Here is an 18,580-nt window from a genome sequence, read left to right as displayed (position 1 = left end):
GAGCCAGGAGGAACTGGAAGACTTCACAGGACATCTGAACTGACACCTGAAGTTGAGATGTTGAATAAATGAAGGGGATAGTGGCATATTATAGGCAGGAGACTGACAGGAGGTGGCTCCAGGGTGAGGGAGTGCACGTATGAAAGCCTAGTACAGAGCAGAGCAGAAATGGGGAGCCCACAGGATGTCACCGGAGTGAGGAGTGATGAAAAAGCCTGGGTCAGATCATGCTGTGCCTTAGGAGGTAAGGAATGTCCACGTCCTGTAGACTGTAGGAAGCCATGGGAGAATTGAAAGCAGAGAAAGGACAGAGGATGTATTGGGTCTGGAATCCATGAAGCAATATTCTCACTGTGCCTCAGGATGACCAGCCCTGGCTGGGAATATTGTGTTCTGTTCTTGGGACATTGACAAACAAGGAGTTGAAAGAGGGGGACAGGCATAGAAGGAACTGGGTACCACTAAGCCCCAGAAAGTGATATTCTGGGAACCAAGAGCAAAGCTCTGCTTTCAGGTGGCTATTAGAGCCAGCAGGCTGCAACCACAGAGTGGAAAATTTCAGGAAGGCAGATTTCTACCTCCCATCAGAAAACCTTTCCAAGGACCGCAGCTGTTATGGAAGGATGAATACAGTCACATTCCAGCGGCGGCTCCCCGACTCGTCTTTCAGATTTTCTGGACTGCTAATAATTCAACATTTGGTTTCAGATCTGAATGAAAGGACCACTTATGCAAGCGGACATTTCCATGGCATCATGCTAGGTGCTGAAGAAGCAGCCTGCTCTCTGCAGGCTCCCATGCCAGCAAGGGATAGTGGAGTAGACACGGTTGGGCTTCTGGGAACACAGTTTTCAGTCTGGAGCCTCAGAGAAGAGGCTGAGATGAATCCTCAGCTGAGGCTTTTTTTTGCAGGAAAAAGCTGGAATGGGCTTCCCAGGCCAAGGGAACGGCTTGAGCAAAGGAGCAGAGGGAAGAAGCAATAGGGGTGGGCAGAGGAGCTGCAAGCAGTTTGGGCAGGGGGTGGCCTGCAATGAGGCTGCACAGAAGAGTTCTTGAACTTTGCCAATATTGAAGGGGTCACAGAAGGAAAGTGCTAGAGCAGGAGTGGGATAGAATAAAACAAAGGGAGTACAGAGCTCCATTCTGCCCTGGGAAAGACACGGCCCACGTTTTTGCAGTTAATATAAACGTGGGGTGGGCACCATGGCCTAACGACGCGGCAGGGCATCAGATGCCCCGTGATCCACTATATTCCTTTGGCAAGTACCTCTCTGGGCCTCTGCCTCCCCATCTCCAATCGACTCTGAGCGCGTCCAGCGCGAAAGACAAAATGAGGTGGAATCCATAGGAGGGGACTCCCCCCGCGGGCGTGGCATAGCTGCGGAAATAGTTTACGTGGCCGGGTCGGGACCAGTAAGGACTTGGACAAGGGGGGCTGGGGCGGGCGGATGGCAAGAGGTTGAACACAAGTTTACGCATGCGCCTCGAAGGCGGCCGGCGTTCTGCGCATGCGTGCATGGATCCGGCAGGCTGCCAACTGCGCAGGCGCCCTTAGTTGGCGGGACTTTCAGAAGCCGCGGGAGCTTTAGTGTCGCAGATAGCTGACGGCGCCCCAGGCCCGTGAAGAGCGGCCGCAGTGGCGCAGGACGTCGAAGCGCGACTCTTGGCCGCGGAGAGTGATTTGCTGGCTTGTATCTCCGAGACGGAGGCTGTGGGCTGGACTGGCGTCGTCCGGAGGTCAGGAAGTCGCAGATCTCTCCGTGGACGCCGTTCGGCTCATCTCCGCACCAGCCTCCTTGGCGTCGGACCTCTCGGCCCAGCCCAGACCGGTCGCTGCCCCCCAGACAGAGGGGACTGGGGGAACTGGAGCGCTGCGACCTCCTCCGGGTGAGAGGAATCCCAAGGGCGGGCCGCGCCTCTCGCTCGGGGCCTGTGCAGAACGGTGTTTGAGGGCTGGGGGGGTGGGTCACAGGCCTGGGTTCGAATTTCACCTCTGCATCCGCACCCACGGGCTGTCCCCAGTGGGCCGGGCTTTTGGTCCTCTGAACCCTATCTGCGGGGAGGAATTAATGATAGTATTTACAGAGCTGTGGAAAGGATTCAGTGGGATAATGAGATAATGATGCAAATAAAACGCTTGCGTACATACATAGATCGTGGCATATAATAAGCGCTTAACAAGCAGCTTAACAAATGACATTTGTTGCTGTTATTATCCAGGCTTGAATCTGTGATACAGCCCTACTGTGGGGATCTAGATCCTTGACCTACCCACCCTTGTTCTGTTACCTTTCCTACGCTGTCCCTCCCTATATATTCATTTTTCATTTAGAGTCTCTCCCCCTCATACAGATTTTTGCTGGGAGGGAGGGGTAAGCATGGAAGATGCAGAGATGCCTCAATCATGTCCTTCCTTGCCTTCCAGTCAGTTGTCTGTGACAGCCACTAGGGACAGACCTGTAAACAGACTTTACAGTGCTAGAAGACTAAGGGGTGGAGCAACCAACTTTGCCTAGAGAAGTGGTTTGAAAGCTTCTCATTTGAGCTAGGTTGGGAAGGCTGAGTAAGTCTTACAGGCAGTGTGTATGTAGAGATTCAAAAGTGGTGCAGGGAATGGGGGTGGCAGGAGAGAGCAGGGATGGGTAGGTTAGGAGTAGTTAATGAAAGGTGTTGAATATACTGGAAGGATCTGCTGCTGTCTAAAGAATGGATTGGAGAGGAGCAGTGCTGGATGTTGGAAAACTAGTGGAGAGACTGCAAGGTTATGCTGGGGAAGGGGAGGCAGATGGTGGAAGTTCTGAGACCCATACTAAACTAAGAACTGGAAGTGGAGAAAAGTTTTCCAGAGACTGTCGGAGGTAGGATGGACAGGACTTTGGTTGTGGAGATTAAACATAAGAAGTAAAGGATGATGTGATTTTTCTAGTTTGGAAGACCATGTAGATCATAATGCCATCTAGGACATGAGGGACTAGTTACATGGGAAATAAAGGAGGGTATGTGTTAAGCGAGACATCAGTATTTCTAACGATGAGTTCTGTAGAAATTCAGCACAGGAGATAATGATAGTCTGATAGTCTCTGGAGGAGGTGGATGAGGTGGGACTGGGCTGGGCCTTGTCAGGTAGGTAGAATTTCATGGCGCAGAGATGGACAGGTCAGAAAGGCTGGACAACACAAGGTCTCTTCTGGGGTAGTAAAGCCCCAGCAAGACTGAGGCTGAAATGTGAAGAACAGATCACCTTGTTTTCCTATTTTCAGGGTTTTCATCCAGGATGACTTCAATAATTAGATCGGAGACGATAGAAAGTAAGTATTGTAGTAAAATTAAGGACCTCTTGCCTTGGGTTCAGATTTCTCAGCTATACACAAATGCTTTCCTGGCTTCTGGTGGATTTGGGATCACGTATTCACATATTTGCAGAGATGCTTCCTCACTGTTTCCATGATCTGGGGCATACATTTTCTTTTTCCACCTTTTTGCTCAGATGCATGGTTGTGGTGGGTTTGATTTTGTATTTTGACTTTTTCATAACAAGTGCTAGAAGAGGAACCAGTGACAACTAAGACTCATGATCATCCACTGGAATCAGATCCCATCCCTGTGGAAGTGTGTAGCAAATCACCTGCCTCCCTGGAGATGACTCAAGGCATTTCAGAGGGAAGAATTCACCTTGGCTCTAGCCCTAAAATGGGGGGAAGTTGTGATCTCGGCCACCAGGAAGGACTTCAGTCCAGGTCCCTTCATTTGTCCCCCCAAGAACAATCTCCCGATCGTCAAGACAAGAGTCGATCTTGGAGGCGAGCGAGTATGAAAGAAATGAGCCGGCGGAAGTCACTGCCTGCCTTTCATCAGGGCATCACAGGTGGGGTGCTGCGTACGTAAGACAGGAGTTCCAGCTCAGATAAGAGGCAGTGAGGTACGGCAGAAAGAATGGAGGAGGAATGACTTGGCTCTGCTACTTGTTATGTGACTGAGCAAATCATGTCACCCCTGTCAACCTCAGTTTCCTCATCTGTAAGGGGGATAGTCTAAGATCCTAATTACTAATGTCAAACACCTAGTGAGTGTTCTGTATGATTGCTATTATATTAACAGCTGCCCATTGTAATCTCCACCATGAACAGAAATTCTAGTTTACAATTGTTCAACTCTCACCTCTGCTAGGATGAGAGGCATTAAAGATTTCGTATGGCTTTCTGTCATTTCCTAAAGTAAAACAGAAGGTGGATGGGTTGCTACCTGCTTATAGGCTTTATAACTGAAACTATCTCAGAGGGAGGATGCCTGTAAAAATATCTTGGTGAAAACTAAGGTTTTAGACATGCCGTATTTGAATGTGATTTGTGTGAACTTATAATTACATCTCAGTAAGCAATGAAGTACAATATTTAATGTGGAAAGTCCAGCACATTTCAGGAAGAACTTACTAGTTGTATAACCTTGAGGAGATTACTTAAGCTCCTTTGCCTTACAGTCCTTATCAGTAAATGGGATGAAATAATACCTATTTTACAGGGTTGTGTGAGAATTAAATGAATTGATATATAACCCAGTTCTTGGCATATAGTAAGTAAATAGCTCCAGTGTTAAGCTATTGTGATTATTTTAAAGATATTAGCTCACTTCCAGATGGCCTAATGTATAGAAGGAAATCTGGGTAAAAATAGCCATTTAGCATACTGCTGCCACAATTGTGCTCATGCACTTTACTCTGTAGGTGTGCCAAGAAAACAGAAGCAATTCCCTAAGGTTACCCCTACCTTTATCTCTGTTCCAGGGCCTGTGGACCTAAAAATTCTGTATAACAGAAAATCACTGATGTAGTAAGATTGGTTATCTCCTGGCTATTCCTGGCCACTTGCCAGGTTTCTTTGGTTATAGGCAGAAGGTATCCTGTTTTTCTATACTAACAGCAATGAGAAATAATTAGGAGGCAAAAGAACTAAAAACACAGCCAGCTGAAGCTGGGGGACAAAAATATATGTATCTCAAATTGTCAGAGCAAACTTTCTTTGCTGTGTAATAATTGATGTTTTTAGTTGGACATAATTAAAAAAACAGTATCTACATCTTGTAGTCGTTTGAGGATTCAGTGGCATAATTATGTAAAATCCCACTCCAATTCAGGGGGACTCACCATGTGACCTTGGGCAAGTTACCTATCATCTAGCCTTTGTGCCTCAGTGTCCTCCTTTGTAAAATGGAATTGATAAGCTACTTGCCTTCGGTTTTAATGAGGTGTGCATAGCATTTAATGAAATGCCTTTTATGTAGCAAGTGTTTAACAAATTACTATTAATGTTATTATTAGGTCATTATAGAGAGGCAGTATGGCTCTTAGTGGGAAAATACACATTTTTTGGTGGCAGACTTGGGATTGAATTCTGGCTCCACCAATATCTGGCCTCCAGCAAGTTATCTGCCCTCTGAGCTTCGGTTTTCCCATCTGTAAAATGGAGCTCATAATTTATAAGACAGTGTATTTAAAGCACACTGCAGGAGCACTTGGCTGACTTACTCGGTAGAGCATGTGACTCTTTTTTTTAAATAAGATTTTATTTATTTGAAAGAGGGAGAGGCAGAAACAGAGCAGGAGTCGGGGGGAGGAGGGAGAGGCAGTCCCCCCGCTGGGCAGGGAGCCCTACGTGGGGCTCCATCCCAGGACCCTGAGATCCTGACCTGAGCCGAAGATAGATGCTTAACCAGCTGAGCCACCCAGGTGCCCCAAGCATGGAACTCTTGATCTCAGGGTCTCAGGGTCCTGAGTGTAAACCCCACATTGGGCATGGAGCCTACCTGAGAAAAAAAAACACCACACTGCAGTGCCTGTCCTAAAGATGCCCGAATGTTCCCATTTCCTTTCCTTGAATGTTGAAAATAAAACATCAAAAACAAGTTAAATGATTTTTAAAGTTACATTGTTTTTACTATTTTTGATGTTATTTTTTTTTAAGGATTTAATTATTTATTTGAAAGAGAGAGAGCTCGCACATGAGCTGGGGCAGGGGCAGAGGGAGAGAAACTCAAGCCGACTTCCGGCTGAGCAGGAAGCCAGTTGCAGGACTTGATCTCACTACTCTGAGATCCTGACCTGAGCCAAAATCAGGAGTTGAACACTCAACCAACTGAGCCATCCGGGCACCCCTAATAGATAAGATTTTAATGTAATCCATAAAAGGTTCTTAATAACATTTTAAAGTTAGTACATATAAATAGGTAAATTTCATTTTTTGGTGAGTCTAAAATAATTATATATAGTCTATATAAATTCCCCTTTTAAGTAGAAAAGGCTGCCTACGTGTTCTTATCTGAAGTTAGACCCCATCAGGAGGGAGGACAATTTTCAGTTTTTTTTTTACTTTGCTAACTGTATTAGTATCTAGCTCCTTACATGTGGTGATATTTTATGTTAGAGCTCAGCAGATCCATCAGTGCCAACTTAACAGAAAGCAAACGGCTTGTTGCTCTCCTGCTTTCCAGTTTCCAGGTAAGAATCTTGGAATTGAGAAATGCTTTCTTTTTCTTTTTCTTTTTTTTTTAAACTGTTACTGTGACAGCCCCAAAAAGAGATCAGTATTGTGTAATGTATCAGTTAAGATTAAAAGATGCTTCTCTCTAGGTGGGATTAATTTAAAAGCCAGATTTAATCCCAGCAGCAGCTGATTTCTCTCTGGACTAGTCTCTCTACCAATCCCACGGGTTCTGGTGCTAACTGAAGCAGCTGACAGAGATTTCCTCAGTCTAGTATAGATTGCCCATTGGCAGCAAATGATGAGAATTTAAAGTGGGTGAAGGTCAATATCTAAGTTAAAGCAGACATTTAAGGTCTGACTACATACCGAGTGGAAATTATATGGCTAACTTGTGATTTACATCAGTTTAGATAAGTCATTTGTGTTAATTAAATGACCATGTTTCTCTGAACCAAAAATCAAAATGTATAGTCTGAGCAAAGAGATTTTTCCTGATCTACTTATTTGTTTATAGGAAAAAATCTTAGGTATAAAAATTAAATCATGTTTACTTTCATGTTGATTAAACATCATGAAATTACATGAACTCGGGACTGGCCTGGAAAATCTTGGTTGTACTGAAAATGCTTTCCTTTATTTAGTTCTCTGTTCAGAAACTTGAACCTTTCCTAAAGGACACTGAGGGCTTCAGTCTTGAAAGTTTTAGAGCCAAAGGTAAGTTGCTAAGAACAGATGAGCAAGCTTTGGCCTTTGGCTTTACCTTCTGTTTAGGTCAGTTGAAGCCCCACTTTCAGGACCTCCATTTATAGGAGCTGCTGCCTCACAAAACCAGCCCCCCTCTATATTTTAAAGTTATGTTTAAAAAAGTAAGAGTATATGCTTATGACATTCAGAAGGTATAAAAGTGAGACGTAAGCCTGCCTCCCACCCCAAGCCAGTCCAACTCCTCTCTGCAGAGGCCACCACAGCCACCAGCTTCCTGTTGATTATTACAGAGATCTTACTGCATTTTACAGAGATCTTTACCAACATTTTTACATGAATACCAAATGAACATATACTCTCTGCATTGTTCTTTACCTTGTCTTTTTTTTTTTTAAGATTTATTTACTAATTTTAGAGAGGGCAGGTGGGGGAGGGGCAAAAGATGAGAGAGAGAAACTCAGGCAGACTCCATGCTGAGTGAGGAGCCTGATGCGGGGCTTATCTCATGACCATGAGATCATGACCTGACTTGAAACCAAGAGTCAGACACCGCGCAGGCGCCCCTTGTCTTATTTGTTGTTTGTTTGAGAGAGAGAGAGAGAGAGAGAGCAAGGGAGAGAGCACAAGCAGTGGTTAGAGGCAGAGGGAAGGGGAGAAGTAGACTCTCCCACTGGGCAGGGAGCCTGACAGGGGGCTCAATCCTGATACCCTGGGATCATGACCTGAGCCAAGGGCAGACACTTAACTGACTGAGCCACCCAGGCGCCCCTTGTCTTTTTTTTTTTAAACCAGTTTGTCTTGCATGTTGTTCCATATTGCACATACAGAACTGTCTTGACATTTTAGTAGCCATATGACATTTCATTTTATAAATGTTCCATATATGATTTAACCAGTTCTTTACTGATGGGCTTTTAGGGTTGTTTCCAGTCTTTGGCTATTATAATGAATAGGGTCATGAATACCTTTTTACACAAGTCTTTTGGCACATACACAAGTAAAAATAAATTTCTAGAATTGGAATTACATAGATCAAATGAAATGTGAGAAATTACCAGATTGCCTTCCAGAAAGGTTATATCAGTTTATTCTCTTACCAGCAATATGTGCGAGTACCTATTTTTTTCACACTCCTAACAGTTTTACCAAGCAGTTCAGATTTTTTACTATTTGATAGGTGATAAGAAGTATTTTCTAGCTTTAATCTGTGTTCCTTTTTCTTTCAAAGAGGATAAGCACTTTTTCATATTTTTTTGAGCCATTTGTACTTCATTTTCTGTGTATTGTTTGATTGTATCCTTTGTTCATTTTTTTTTAATCCAAAATGTGTTGGTTGGGATAGTTTGCCCCTCATCTTGATGCAGGGTGCTTTTAGCACTGCTTCTGTCTGAAGGAGTATCCTTCTGTAAGTCTGGCTTTTCTTCCTGTAGGCTGGCAAAGGACAGTGGCGCAGCCAACACAGAAAACTCCTGTTTGTGCATGGCTAAAGGCGGTGGTGATTTTGTACCATCCTGGGCACTTCACATCCATGAAATAGGAGTTAGGGCTCTGCGCCAGGCACTTCTTGTGTTTCCTTTTCTCTTCTGGGATGGGTGGACGAGGTCCTTCAAGAGGGGATGTTCTTGTGGGGAGGTCGGCACCGCCGGAAAGGCTCCTTTTTTGTTTTTGAAAATTGGGATGTTGGCTTTTTTACATCAGTTTGTAGGAACTCTTTATATGTTAAGGAAATTAGCTGTTCATCTGTGATATAAGTTACAAATGTTCTTAGGAATCCATTTTCAACTTTCTAGGAAGTAGCTATTTACAGTATAACTATACAATCATCCAGGGTCAGAAATATTCAGTGTTACCCACTTAAAAGACCTGGAAAATATATGAACTCAGGCTGTTGTTTATCTCGGCATTGGACCATCACCATAATTAGAGTAGATAGGATAGCTGTTTAACATCTGCTTTCCTCTTTGCATTTCTCACCTGAGTGCAACTGTAGATTCTTCCAAGTCGAAGCAGAGATCTGTTTTTACCTTATGCCCATAATTCTTTATTCTCCTTTAACATTTTTCATTACGCCCCTGCCTATTGCCTGACTACTGTAATATGTTCTTCCTTTCAGTGCCAGCAGTTGAAATTTCTTGAAAGAATGAAATGTCAGTGCACATATAACTTTTAACTAGTTTTCACCAGTCAAGTAAAAAAAAAACGCTATCATAAATGTCATAAAGAGGAGTTGTCTTCCATTTTATCTATATCTACCCAAAGAACAAAGATAAAATATTTCTGCATATTTATACTACTTCTTTAAATAGGTGAGAGGGCCAAAATGTAACAGGGGACCCTAGAGCTGAGACCACCTTGGGTATATCTTTGTCAGCAGCTTGCTGTGGAAATTCATATTCTATTTATTTTATAACGTACTTTTTTTTTTCCCCCTCTAGCATCTTCTCTTTCTGAAGAATTGAAGCATTTTGCAGAGAGCCTGGAAGGTAATGGAACTCTACAAAAATGTTTTGAAGATTCAAAAGGGTATGTGCAGTTCCCCTTCTGTTCTAAATTATAATTGAATTAAGACTTTTCATTATAATTAGTTGCTTATTCACTCAACAAACATTTATCCAGCATCTTCTACACATCAGGCTCTTCTAGATGCTGGAGATAAAATGATAAATAAGCAAGGTCTTTCTTAAGTATTTTAACAGGAGAGGCAATCAAATACGTAGAAAATAAGGATTTCAGGTAGTGATGATCTAAGCAGTCAGTCACTATGATAGTAACTTGAAGGGGGTGTACACAACTTTAGTTAGTGTACAGAGAAGACCTGTAAGACCTGAGTGGTGGGAAGGAACCAGCCATGGAAAGATGAGAGGAAAAGCATTGTTCAGATATTTGCTAGCAAGGCAAGTTGGTGATAAACTTACGTTCTTCAGCTGTTGGTAAGCAAGAATATTAGAAGTTTTTAAATCCTAGCCCCAAACTGGTAGTTCCTTTATAGGGGCAGGGTCTAACCCTCTAGCTCCTGCCTTGCAATAAATCATGTCACCTGGGCTTACCTCATAAAACTTTTTAGTTTTGACTTCACAAAGGTTTACTTTCCCACAGATTGTTAGAATTAACATTGCCGGGGCGCCTGGGTGGCTCAGTCGTTAAGCGTCTGCCTTCGGCTCAGGTCATGATCCCAGGGTCCTGGGATCAAGCCCTGCATCGGGCTCCCTGCTCCGCGGGAAGCCTGCTCTCCCTCTCCCATTCCCCCTGCTTGTGTTCCTTCTCTCGCTGTGTCTCTCTCTGTCAAATAAATAAATAAAATCTTAAAAAAAAAAAAAGAATATTACTATCCAGGAGATGAAAAATATGTTGGCTTAGCATAGTATCTCTTTTAATGCAGTGTATTTAAGTCCCAGCTGCTGCATCTCAGAGGTGATAGAGGCTTTGTGTCACAGGCCTTGATGGAGAAACATGAAAGGTGGCACAACTAGCTTGTCTTTGCCAGGTAGAGTACCGAGTACATCTGCAGAATTTTGGCATTTTCAGGGCTTCTTTTCCATCAGGATTAGTTACCCAACTGAGCTGAGCCATTAGTGTAAATATACATAATCCCTGTCCACTGATAGCATCATTTTGAGTGGGAAGAAGAGGTGTCACATACAAAAGTATTGTTGGGCCTTAAAAGGTGACTCAAAAAGAAGAGACACAAAAACAATGTTCACCAGGGGCACCTGGGCAGCTCAGTCAGTTGAGTGTCTGACTCTTGGATTCTGCTCAGGTCCTGATCTCATGGCTAGTGAGATCAAGCCCCAAGTCAGGCTCCATGCTTAGCGAGAATCTGCTTGGATATTCTCTCCCTCTGTCGCTTCCTCCACTCATGCTTTCTCTCTCTCTCTCAAATAAATAAATAAATAAATATTTTTTTAAAAATGATGTGAACAAAAGTTTGGAGATAGAAAACTCCAGATGTTTGAGGGTGGGGCTGAGTGAGATTATATGGGGCAGAATAGGTGAAAGGAAACAATTGGAATCAAAGTTAATGAGCTGGTTGGAGCCAAAACAGCCTAAAGTGCCAGGTTGAAGAGTTTTGACTTTTATTCTGAATGCAGTCAAGAGTCACGGAGTTTTAGGCAAGGAAAACAAAATTAAGGAATATTTTAGGGAAGGGTAATCTCGCTATAGGTGAATTGGAATCGATGAGAGAAATGGAAAATAAAGAGACCACTGAGGAAATTGTTATCTAGTGCAAAAGTGAGAGAGACCTCAAGGATTAATATTTGTTGAAAGATGAATTCTGAATATCTTTTACTGCCATTAAAATTTTGTAAGGCATCCTATTAAAAGCAAGGGCTTTTGAAAGATTTATATTGATCTTACAGTCCTATCTGTGTTCCAGAAAATCATCAGATTTGTCTCTGGAAACATCAGTGGCTGAAATGAAGGAATACATAACAAAGTAAGTGAAAATGAGTGATCTTTTGTTGGAAAATCTAAATTCATCTGGGGAAAATAACTAGGTCTGGAAAAAATTAATAGTAAACATTCCATTCAGAGTCTCAGTACTAGTGTGTCAACACTGGAATTTAGAAAGCTGCATATTGGGATCTTGTGGGCTTTACTGATAGCCAGTTTCATAGAATGGAGTCTAGGGAATAAGGATGTTAATTTGATTTTAAGAACTCATGTTTGATTTGATTAAATTAACATCCTCTGAATCAGTCGGGCTTTCTAATCCTTTAATGACCTTTTTATTCACATCTTAGAAGGAGAGTAGACACCTGATGTACTTATTGTTGCCCTCAGTGATTCAGAATGAGATGATCAAAAAGTAACTGATTATTTTTTTTCCTGATTCTATAGATTTTCTTTAGAACGTCAGTCTTGGGATCAGCTCTTGCAGTACTACCAGAAGGAGGCTGAAGAGATCATATCCAGGTTAGCTCCATGATTGGAAATGGGAAGCTATCTTTTTATCTTGTGGAATTTGATTTGAATTGATTTCAGTTCTATTAGCACAAATTGAAAGATGAATCCTTTCTCATAGGCCAATCAGCTCATCAAAGCTCTATAAAATGTGTATTAGCACTCTAGAACTATAAATGGAGAGTTGGGGGAAAGGGAGGGAGAGTGGGTGTCACTATTTTCAGTCAAAGAACAGAATTGCTTCTGTTCTGTGTCCTTGGCTGCTTTCCCACATCCTGGAGGAGACAGGCCCATCTCTGCCCTGTACCGGGGCACCCGGGCTTGGGCCAAAATCTTGGTCAGGGTACATCAGTTTGCATGTGGCCTTTAAGCTGCAGGTATGGGAGAGAACCCTGGCCAGGTCCTTCGTGGAGATGCAAAGACATGGAAGGGGGTGATGAAAGAGGGTGTATAGGAGAGAGAGGATCTTTGGGTCCTAAAGGCATAAAAAGTGGGAAAGTGCTAGACTTTGATTTAGTTGGCCATCTAAGCCAGTGATTTTAAGCTTTTTTTTCCCCAACAGTATCTCAGCTAGAAACCCAAATATTTAATGTTAGCTAAAACCCTAACTGCAGAAGTGGCCTCTTTGTAAGGAGGTGCTTTCAGGAACATGGTTTGAAAACTTCCGCAGTCTAGGCACTGATGGTTACCAGTTACTTTATTTGCCCCTTACATGTTCTGTTTATGAAGATAGGTAAAGTATAAGATGAAAGTTTCAGAATAAGAACTTTTGATGTGGCATAGCTTATTGGTTAAGAGGAATGCTTCTGGAAGCAGAGTGTCTCTGTTAAAATACTAATTACGCCTTCATTTTGTGACCTTGGGCAAGCTACTTAATCTCTAAGCTTGAAGTTCCTCTTGAAAACGGGGATAATATTAGTACCCACCTCATTGGGTTGTTGTGAGTGTAAAGTGAGGTGAAATGGAACGTGTTTAGCAGGGTCTGGCAGTCAGGAAATTTTGGGAGTGGTTGTTGTTAAAGAGTCCTCAGTTTTCATGAACTGTCCATCATATTCAGTTATTTCAGATAATTGAAGTGGCCCAGCATTTTTTGGAAAAGATCATAGATATGGATTTCAGGAAAGCAAGCTTTGGCTTTACCATACCCCACCTATAGTCCTTTTTGTAAATGGACCTTACTGTTAGGTGGAGTCAACTGAGCTGAAGGTTCTAGCATTTCCTGGAGCCCAGTGTTATAAATATATTGACACTAGAATAATCGTTTCAGACCCCCTTATTAATAAGAAAGGCTACGCCTACAGTAGAGTGGAAGAATATTGGTTCAGGTTAATAAAGCCTTAATGGCGATTTTTTCCCCTAGGTTTTTCTACATATCTTCCCCCAGAAAATGATGATAAAAATTCCTTGAGGGGCGCCTGGCTGGCTCAGTCTGTTAAGCATCTGCCTTTGGCTCAGGTCATGATCTCAAGGTCCTGGGATCAAGCCCTGTGTCAGGTCCCTGCTCAGTGGGGATTCTGCTTCTCCCTCTCCCCTCTGCTTGTGCTCTCTGTCTCTCTCTCAAATAAATAAATAATTAAAAACCCTTTAAAAAAAATTCCTTGAACGCTCTTTTGTTCTTTTTTTTCCTTCCAGAGGATCAGCTGAAACCAAAGTTACTGAAGTTGAAGTGGAACCTGCAACATATCTTGGATCTTCACAGAGTGAAGTACTTAATACAAAGCCTGACTACCAGAAGATATTGCAGAACCAAAACAAAGTCTTTGATTATATGGAGTTGGTGGTGAGTTGGCTCATATTTTATTTATTCATTTGACAGAGAAAGAGCACAAGCAAGGGGAGCTGCAGGCAGAGGGAGAGCGAGAAGCAGGCTCCCCGCTGAGCAGGGAGCCCAACACAGGGTTCGATCCCTGGGATCATGACCTGAGCCGAAGGCAGATGCTTAACCGACTGAACCACCTAGGTGCCCCCTAAGGTGCCATTTTAACAAACACTTGAAAGAAATGAGGAAGTGAGCCCTGAGGACATTTGGGAGAATGGTATTGTATCACTCCCAAGTATCAACAGAAAGTAGATGCACTTGATAAAGGTTAATTGAAGGAGTGATATATAAAGTGTAGGTATTGAGGAAACCACAAGGATTAGTGCAGTAACCTTGGGCTTAGAGGCAGCTGAACTCTTACTGTCCCTAGGCCTGAAGGGTGGAGGGGAAGAACAGTCACTGTGGTACCAGAGGAAGAAAGTTATATAGTGGGCCATGACCTTTAGTTGAGAGACAAAACTAACTCAAGACGACCCTTCCAGCAAGCCTGCATAAAAATATCCTGACTTCATTCAACTCCCTCCCACTTGGGCTCCCTCTTGGCTAAACCTGCCCAGACACCAGAGGACATGGAATCCTGTTTGAGGTTATGCTTGGCAGCCTCCCAGGCCATAGAGCAACATGGAGAAGTGCAGTGTGAATCTGGAGGAGCAAACAAAGTGTGTGGCACAAGCTTTCCAGGTTGAAAAGACAGCAAAGCAAAGCTCCTGAGCAGGAGCTTGCCTGTCCTTTCTTGAGGAACATCAAAGAAGTCACAGACTCTTATAGCTCACAGCTGTTTTTCATGTGCAGATGGATGAACTGCAAGGGTCAGTGAGGCAGCTGCATGCTTTTATGGATGAAAGTACCCAGTGTCTCCAGAAGGTGTCAGTACAGCTCGGTGAGTGTGTGTCTTCAGGGGACTAGAGCTTGCGCTATTTTATATGTGATAGCCCTTCAGATACAAACTACCCTTCAAAGCATATGGTCTCAGAAAATAAGGCCTGTATGAGATGATTTCTTTTTCTCCCCTCACCATAATTATTATGCTGTGGGTACTCAAAGTTGATGGGAAATTTCTAGATGTGAATTCCACAGGAACACAGTAGATTGGAAAATTAAATCCCCACAAACTGTGTTTTAGTAAATCCAAGCTTTTAAATATCCATTGCCGTTTTCCTCTTCATTCTTCAAGAATCCACTAAGTGACACTGACATTACTTCCCTGTTGCTTTTCCTTGGCCTCCTCCAGCCCTAAATTATTTGCTATATGTACCTTCATTTTCTCATTACATTGTATTATGGTTGTGGTTGCAGCTGGCTTTCCTGCCGGACTGCCATCTCCTTGAGGACAGAGACTCTTATTTGTCATTGTAATGCCCTTCAGTGTCTGGCACAGTTGTCCATACAAGAAGTTTTCAATAAATGTTATTTTGAATTCAATTGAAATTTACTTTTGTCTTTCCTCTGCAGGGAAGAGAAGCACACAACAATTAGACCCCTCTCCAGCTCGAAAACTGCTCAAGCTTCAGCTACAGAACCCACCTACCACACATTGCTCTAAGTCTTGTCAGTGACTTCATGTAGCTTTCCTGCACAAGGTGTTCCAGAGGAGAGAAATGGGAAGAGTGCCCCAGCACATGGCAACTGCGTGGCAGTCTGAGCTGGTGATAGCTGCCTTTGTTGCCTTTGAGGATAACGGGCTGAATGTAGAGCCCTGCAGTTTTTTTTTCCTAAAAGTGACAGAATTTATGATTCTGAAAGAGTGTAGTATAGATGCTTTTTCCAAGAATGTGCAAAATGCTTGCAACTTCTATTGTGGAATGACCTTGAGAACTAGTAGCCCATTCTTTTAAATATCCTTCATGGTCAGTAATCTTCATCTTGTGAAGATGTTTTTTAGGTTTTGAAACAATCCAAAGTCATTCAGGACCAAATCCAGGGAAACATTTTAGGGGTCAAGTTGGGTTCTGGTAGTAAAGGAATGGGACTAATTTTCTAGTGTGGCGCTGAAGGTGATTTTTGGTAGAGGAGTTGTGAGCATTGTTTGCATCATGTGGATAAATGTGTTACCACTTTACACGATGTCCAGGTTGAAGGAAATACCATTCATTCTCTGTCCTGTTCACAGTGTGCTTTAGGTTTTAATATTGAGTTGACATCCTAACTCCTGGATTCATGGCAGGAGGGAGCTAAGTACTGTTTTTCATTGTTCTCTATTTTTAATAATTTGCATTATAAAATTGCACATTATTAAAAGCTTTCTTTTGTCTTTGTGTATACACTGAGCATATAAAAAAATTTTTTAAGGCAGTGGGGGCTTAGCAGAAAATAGGATTCTTTGCCAAGATGCTGAAGTGAACAGTAGTGTGGAAATATGCCTCAGCATTAATTACCAGGAAAACACCAACTAATTTATTGTTAATGTTTCTTATTCTCTGATCCTCCTAATAGGATAAAGCCTACTTCATTTAAATACCCAGTCATAATCTTAAGTCTTAAACCTTGGCCTAAGTACCAATTAGGGAAAGGTGGTGTCTCCTTCCTTTGACCTACATTCCTTTTTTTTTTTTAAGAGATTTTATTTATTTATTTGTCAGAGGGAGAAGCAGGCTTCTTGCTAAGCAGGGAGCCCCACACAAAGCTTGATCCCAGGACCCCACGATCATGACCTGAGCCAAAGGCAGATGCTTTACTGACTGAGCCATCCAGGCATCCCCCCCACATTCCTTTTTCTTTCATGTATTTACAGAGCCCCTGCTATATGCCAGGTATAGTTCTAAGAACTGGGGAGAGAACGAAGAACAAAAACAGACATGGGAGTTGCTCATAGTGTCTGGAACTTTGTAGGCATGTGACCTATGTGTTAAAAGCCTAAGTGCCCCTTCAACCGAGAAAAAGTTATTTAACCTCTTATCTGTAAGATTGGGAGAAAGATAGAACCTATATCACAGGGATGCTATAAGTTAGATTAAAAAGTATAAATTTAGAACAGTGGTATCAATGTGCTGGAGGGGCAAAAGCTTGAACAACTGGGCGGATTAATAGAGCAGCTAATGAGATGAGAAAGCTAGTAGTTCAATTTGAGATACCAAATAGAGAAGTCAACTAGACCATTGGATATAGACATGGAAAATTGGGTAGAGACATTTGGACTGGAAATAAAATTTGGAAGTAACTGATATGTAGCTGTTGAAGCCTTGAGAATGGATAATATTGATTGTCAAAGCTAGAGCAAGAGGGAAACTTTGGACAGCCCCAAGGAAAGCTGGGGCTCTTAAGCATCAGAGGAGTGGTGTTAATTGCCTACTCTTTCAGAAGCAGAGTAGTATAATGGAAAGAGTTTGAAGTGAATCTTTATCTCTTATGCTCAAATTTACTCATCTGTAAAATGGGGATAGATCACACCTCTCCCAGGTGATTGGACCCTCTGTCATTTTATTTATTACATCATATTGCATTTTTTGTTTGTAAGAATTTGTTCAAACTCAAGGGTAAAATGTGTTTTTGTCTGCATCTTCAACAGCCAAATAAGATAGAGCATAGAAAAATAATACTTATAAGCTCTAAGGATTTTACATGCATACAGACCACAACTTAGGTAGCTTGTATTTTTTTGTCACTATAGATGAGGAACTCAAGCAGTCAGAGGCTTAATAATCTAACCAAGGACATAGAGATAGTAGAACCAATTTGGCACTCTGTGTTAACAGATAAATCATAAAAGTCTGTGCTCAGTTAACTTCAGTTTCCCCTCTTCCCAAGTTTCCTTCAGGAATTGTGCTTGACGAGTAACAATGTTACAGACAGTTGCTGTCCTTGACATGTTTGGTAAAATTCCTTCCGTTTGTCCTAATTTAGTTTTTAGTCAGTGAGATTAACCAAGAATCTCTTTCAGGGAGGGTATTATGTCTGGTATATTTTGGTGTTATATCGTTGGGTCATTAAGCTTAATCTGTAAACGTTCTTAAAACAAAAACACACCGGGGGTGCCTGGGTAGCTCAGTAGATTAAGCGACTGCCTTCGGCCCAGGTCATGATTCCAGGGTCCTGGGATCGGGCCCCACGTTGGGCTCCCTGCTGAACGGGGAGCCTGCCTCTCACTCTCCCTCTGCCTGCTCGTACTCTCCCTCTCTCTCTCTAATAAAAAATTAAAAATCTTAAAAAAAAAACAAAACACACACCAAAACTCCATTTCTCTGTGGCACCCAAGAAAGGAGGTGGTGTGGCTGGCAGTTGTAATAGAGATAGAATGGAGGACTGGGAATTAGGAGCCCTGAATCTTGGATTCTAGTTCTTCAGTTAACTGTACTCATTCACCAAAAATTTGGTAAGCGCCTCCCACAAGCCAAGCACTGTGCTAGGCTATGTGCCCTTGGGTACATCTCTGGATCCACGTAAAAGGAGGATGCCTTCCTTGCCTTGCAAGAGTTTTTTTTTTGCTGTTGTTCTTAAGAGCTTCATTAGGATCTGATTTGGCGGAAGGGGAGGAGGCGGGCCAGACGCAGCACTCAACGCCCCTCCCTCCGGGCCGCTCTAGTTTTAGGTTCTCCCGGGAGACTCCGCAACATGAAAAACTACAGCCAAGATGGCGCCACAGGGCCCTCACGGCTCAGCCACCATCTTCTCGGTAGTTCCCGAGGGGGCAGGCACAGCGCGCCTGCGCGGCCCCGGCACCCTCAGCGCGCCTGCGCGGCCG

General features: G+C 42.9%; 1 protein-coding gene and 1 pseudogene across 1 annotated transcript; one reads left to right on the top strand and one right to left on the bottom strand.

The window, feature by feature from the left end:
• The first annotated feature begins 1,609 nt into the window (after positions 1 to 1,609).
• On the top strand, positions 1,610 to 16,140 carry DSN1 (DSN1 component of MIS12 kinetochore complex). Its single transcript, XM_028118955.2, has 11 exons — positions 1,610 to 1,887; positions 3,261 to 3,308; positions 3,539 to 3,865; positions 6,417 to 6,490; positions 7,118 to 7,190; positions 9,617 to 9,704; positions 11,557 to 11,616; positions 12,021 to 12,095; positions 13,716 to 13,863; positions 14,695 to 14,782; positions 15,355 to 16,140. The coding sequence occupies exons 2-11, from the start codon at positions 3,275 to 3,277 to the stop codon at positions 15,456 to 15,458; spliced, it is 1,071 nt and encodes a 356-aa protein (XP_027974756.1). The 5' UTR covers positions 1,610 to 1,887; positions 3,261 to 3,274; the 3' UTR covers positions 15,459 to 16,140.
• On the bottom strand, positions 8,553 to 8,791 carry LOC114220665 (small ribosomal subunit protein eS27-like pseudogene; annotated as a pseudogene).
• Positions 16,141 to 18,580: the final 2,440 nt, after the last annotated feature.

Source organism: Eumetopias jubatus, unplaced genomic scaffold (assembly GCF_037043125.1).
Source record: "Eumetopias jubatus isolate StellerSeaLion01/CBP00866 unplaced genomic scaffold, mEumJub1_p1.0 scaffold_9, whole genome shotgun sequence".
NCBI classification, from domain to species: domain Eukaryota; kingdom Metazoa; phylum Chordata; class Mammalia; order Carnivora; family Otariidae; genus Eumetopias; species Eumetopias jubatus.
This window is presented reverse-complemented; position numbering and strand designations above follow the sequence as displayed.

Excerpts from the sequence above, each read along its gene's own strand:
- DSN1 (XM_028118955.2), top strand. The coding sequence starts at position 3,275 with ATGACTTCAATAATTAGATCGGAGACGATAGAAA. Across the intron at positions 3,866-6,416 it reads CTTTCATCAGGGCATCACAG|AGCTCAGCAGATCCATCAGT; the intron begins GTGGGGTGCTGC and ends ATTTTATGTTAG. Across the intron at positions 6,491-7,117 it reads TCCTGCTTTCCAGTTTCCAG|TTCTCTGTTCAGAAACTTGA; the intron begins GTAAGAATCTTG and ends TCCTTTATTTAG.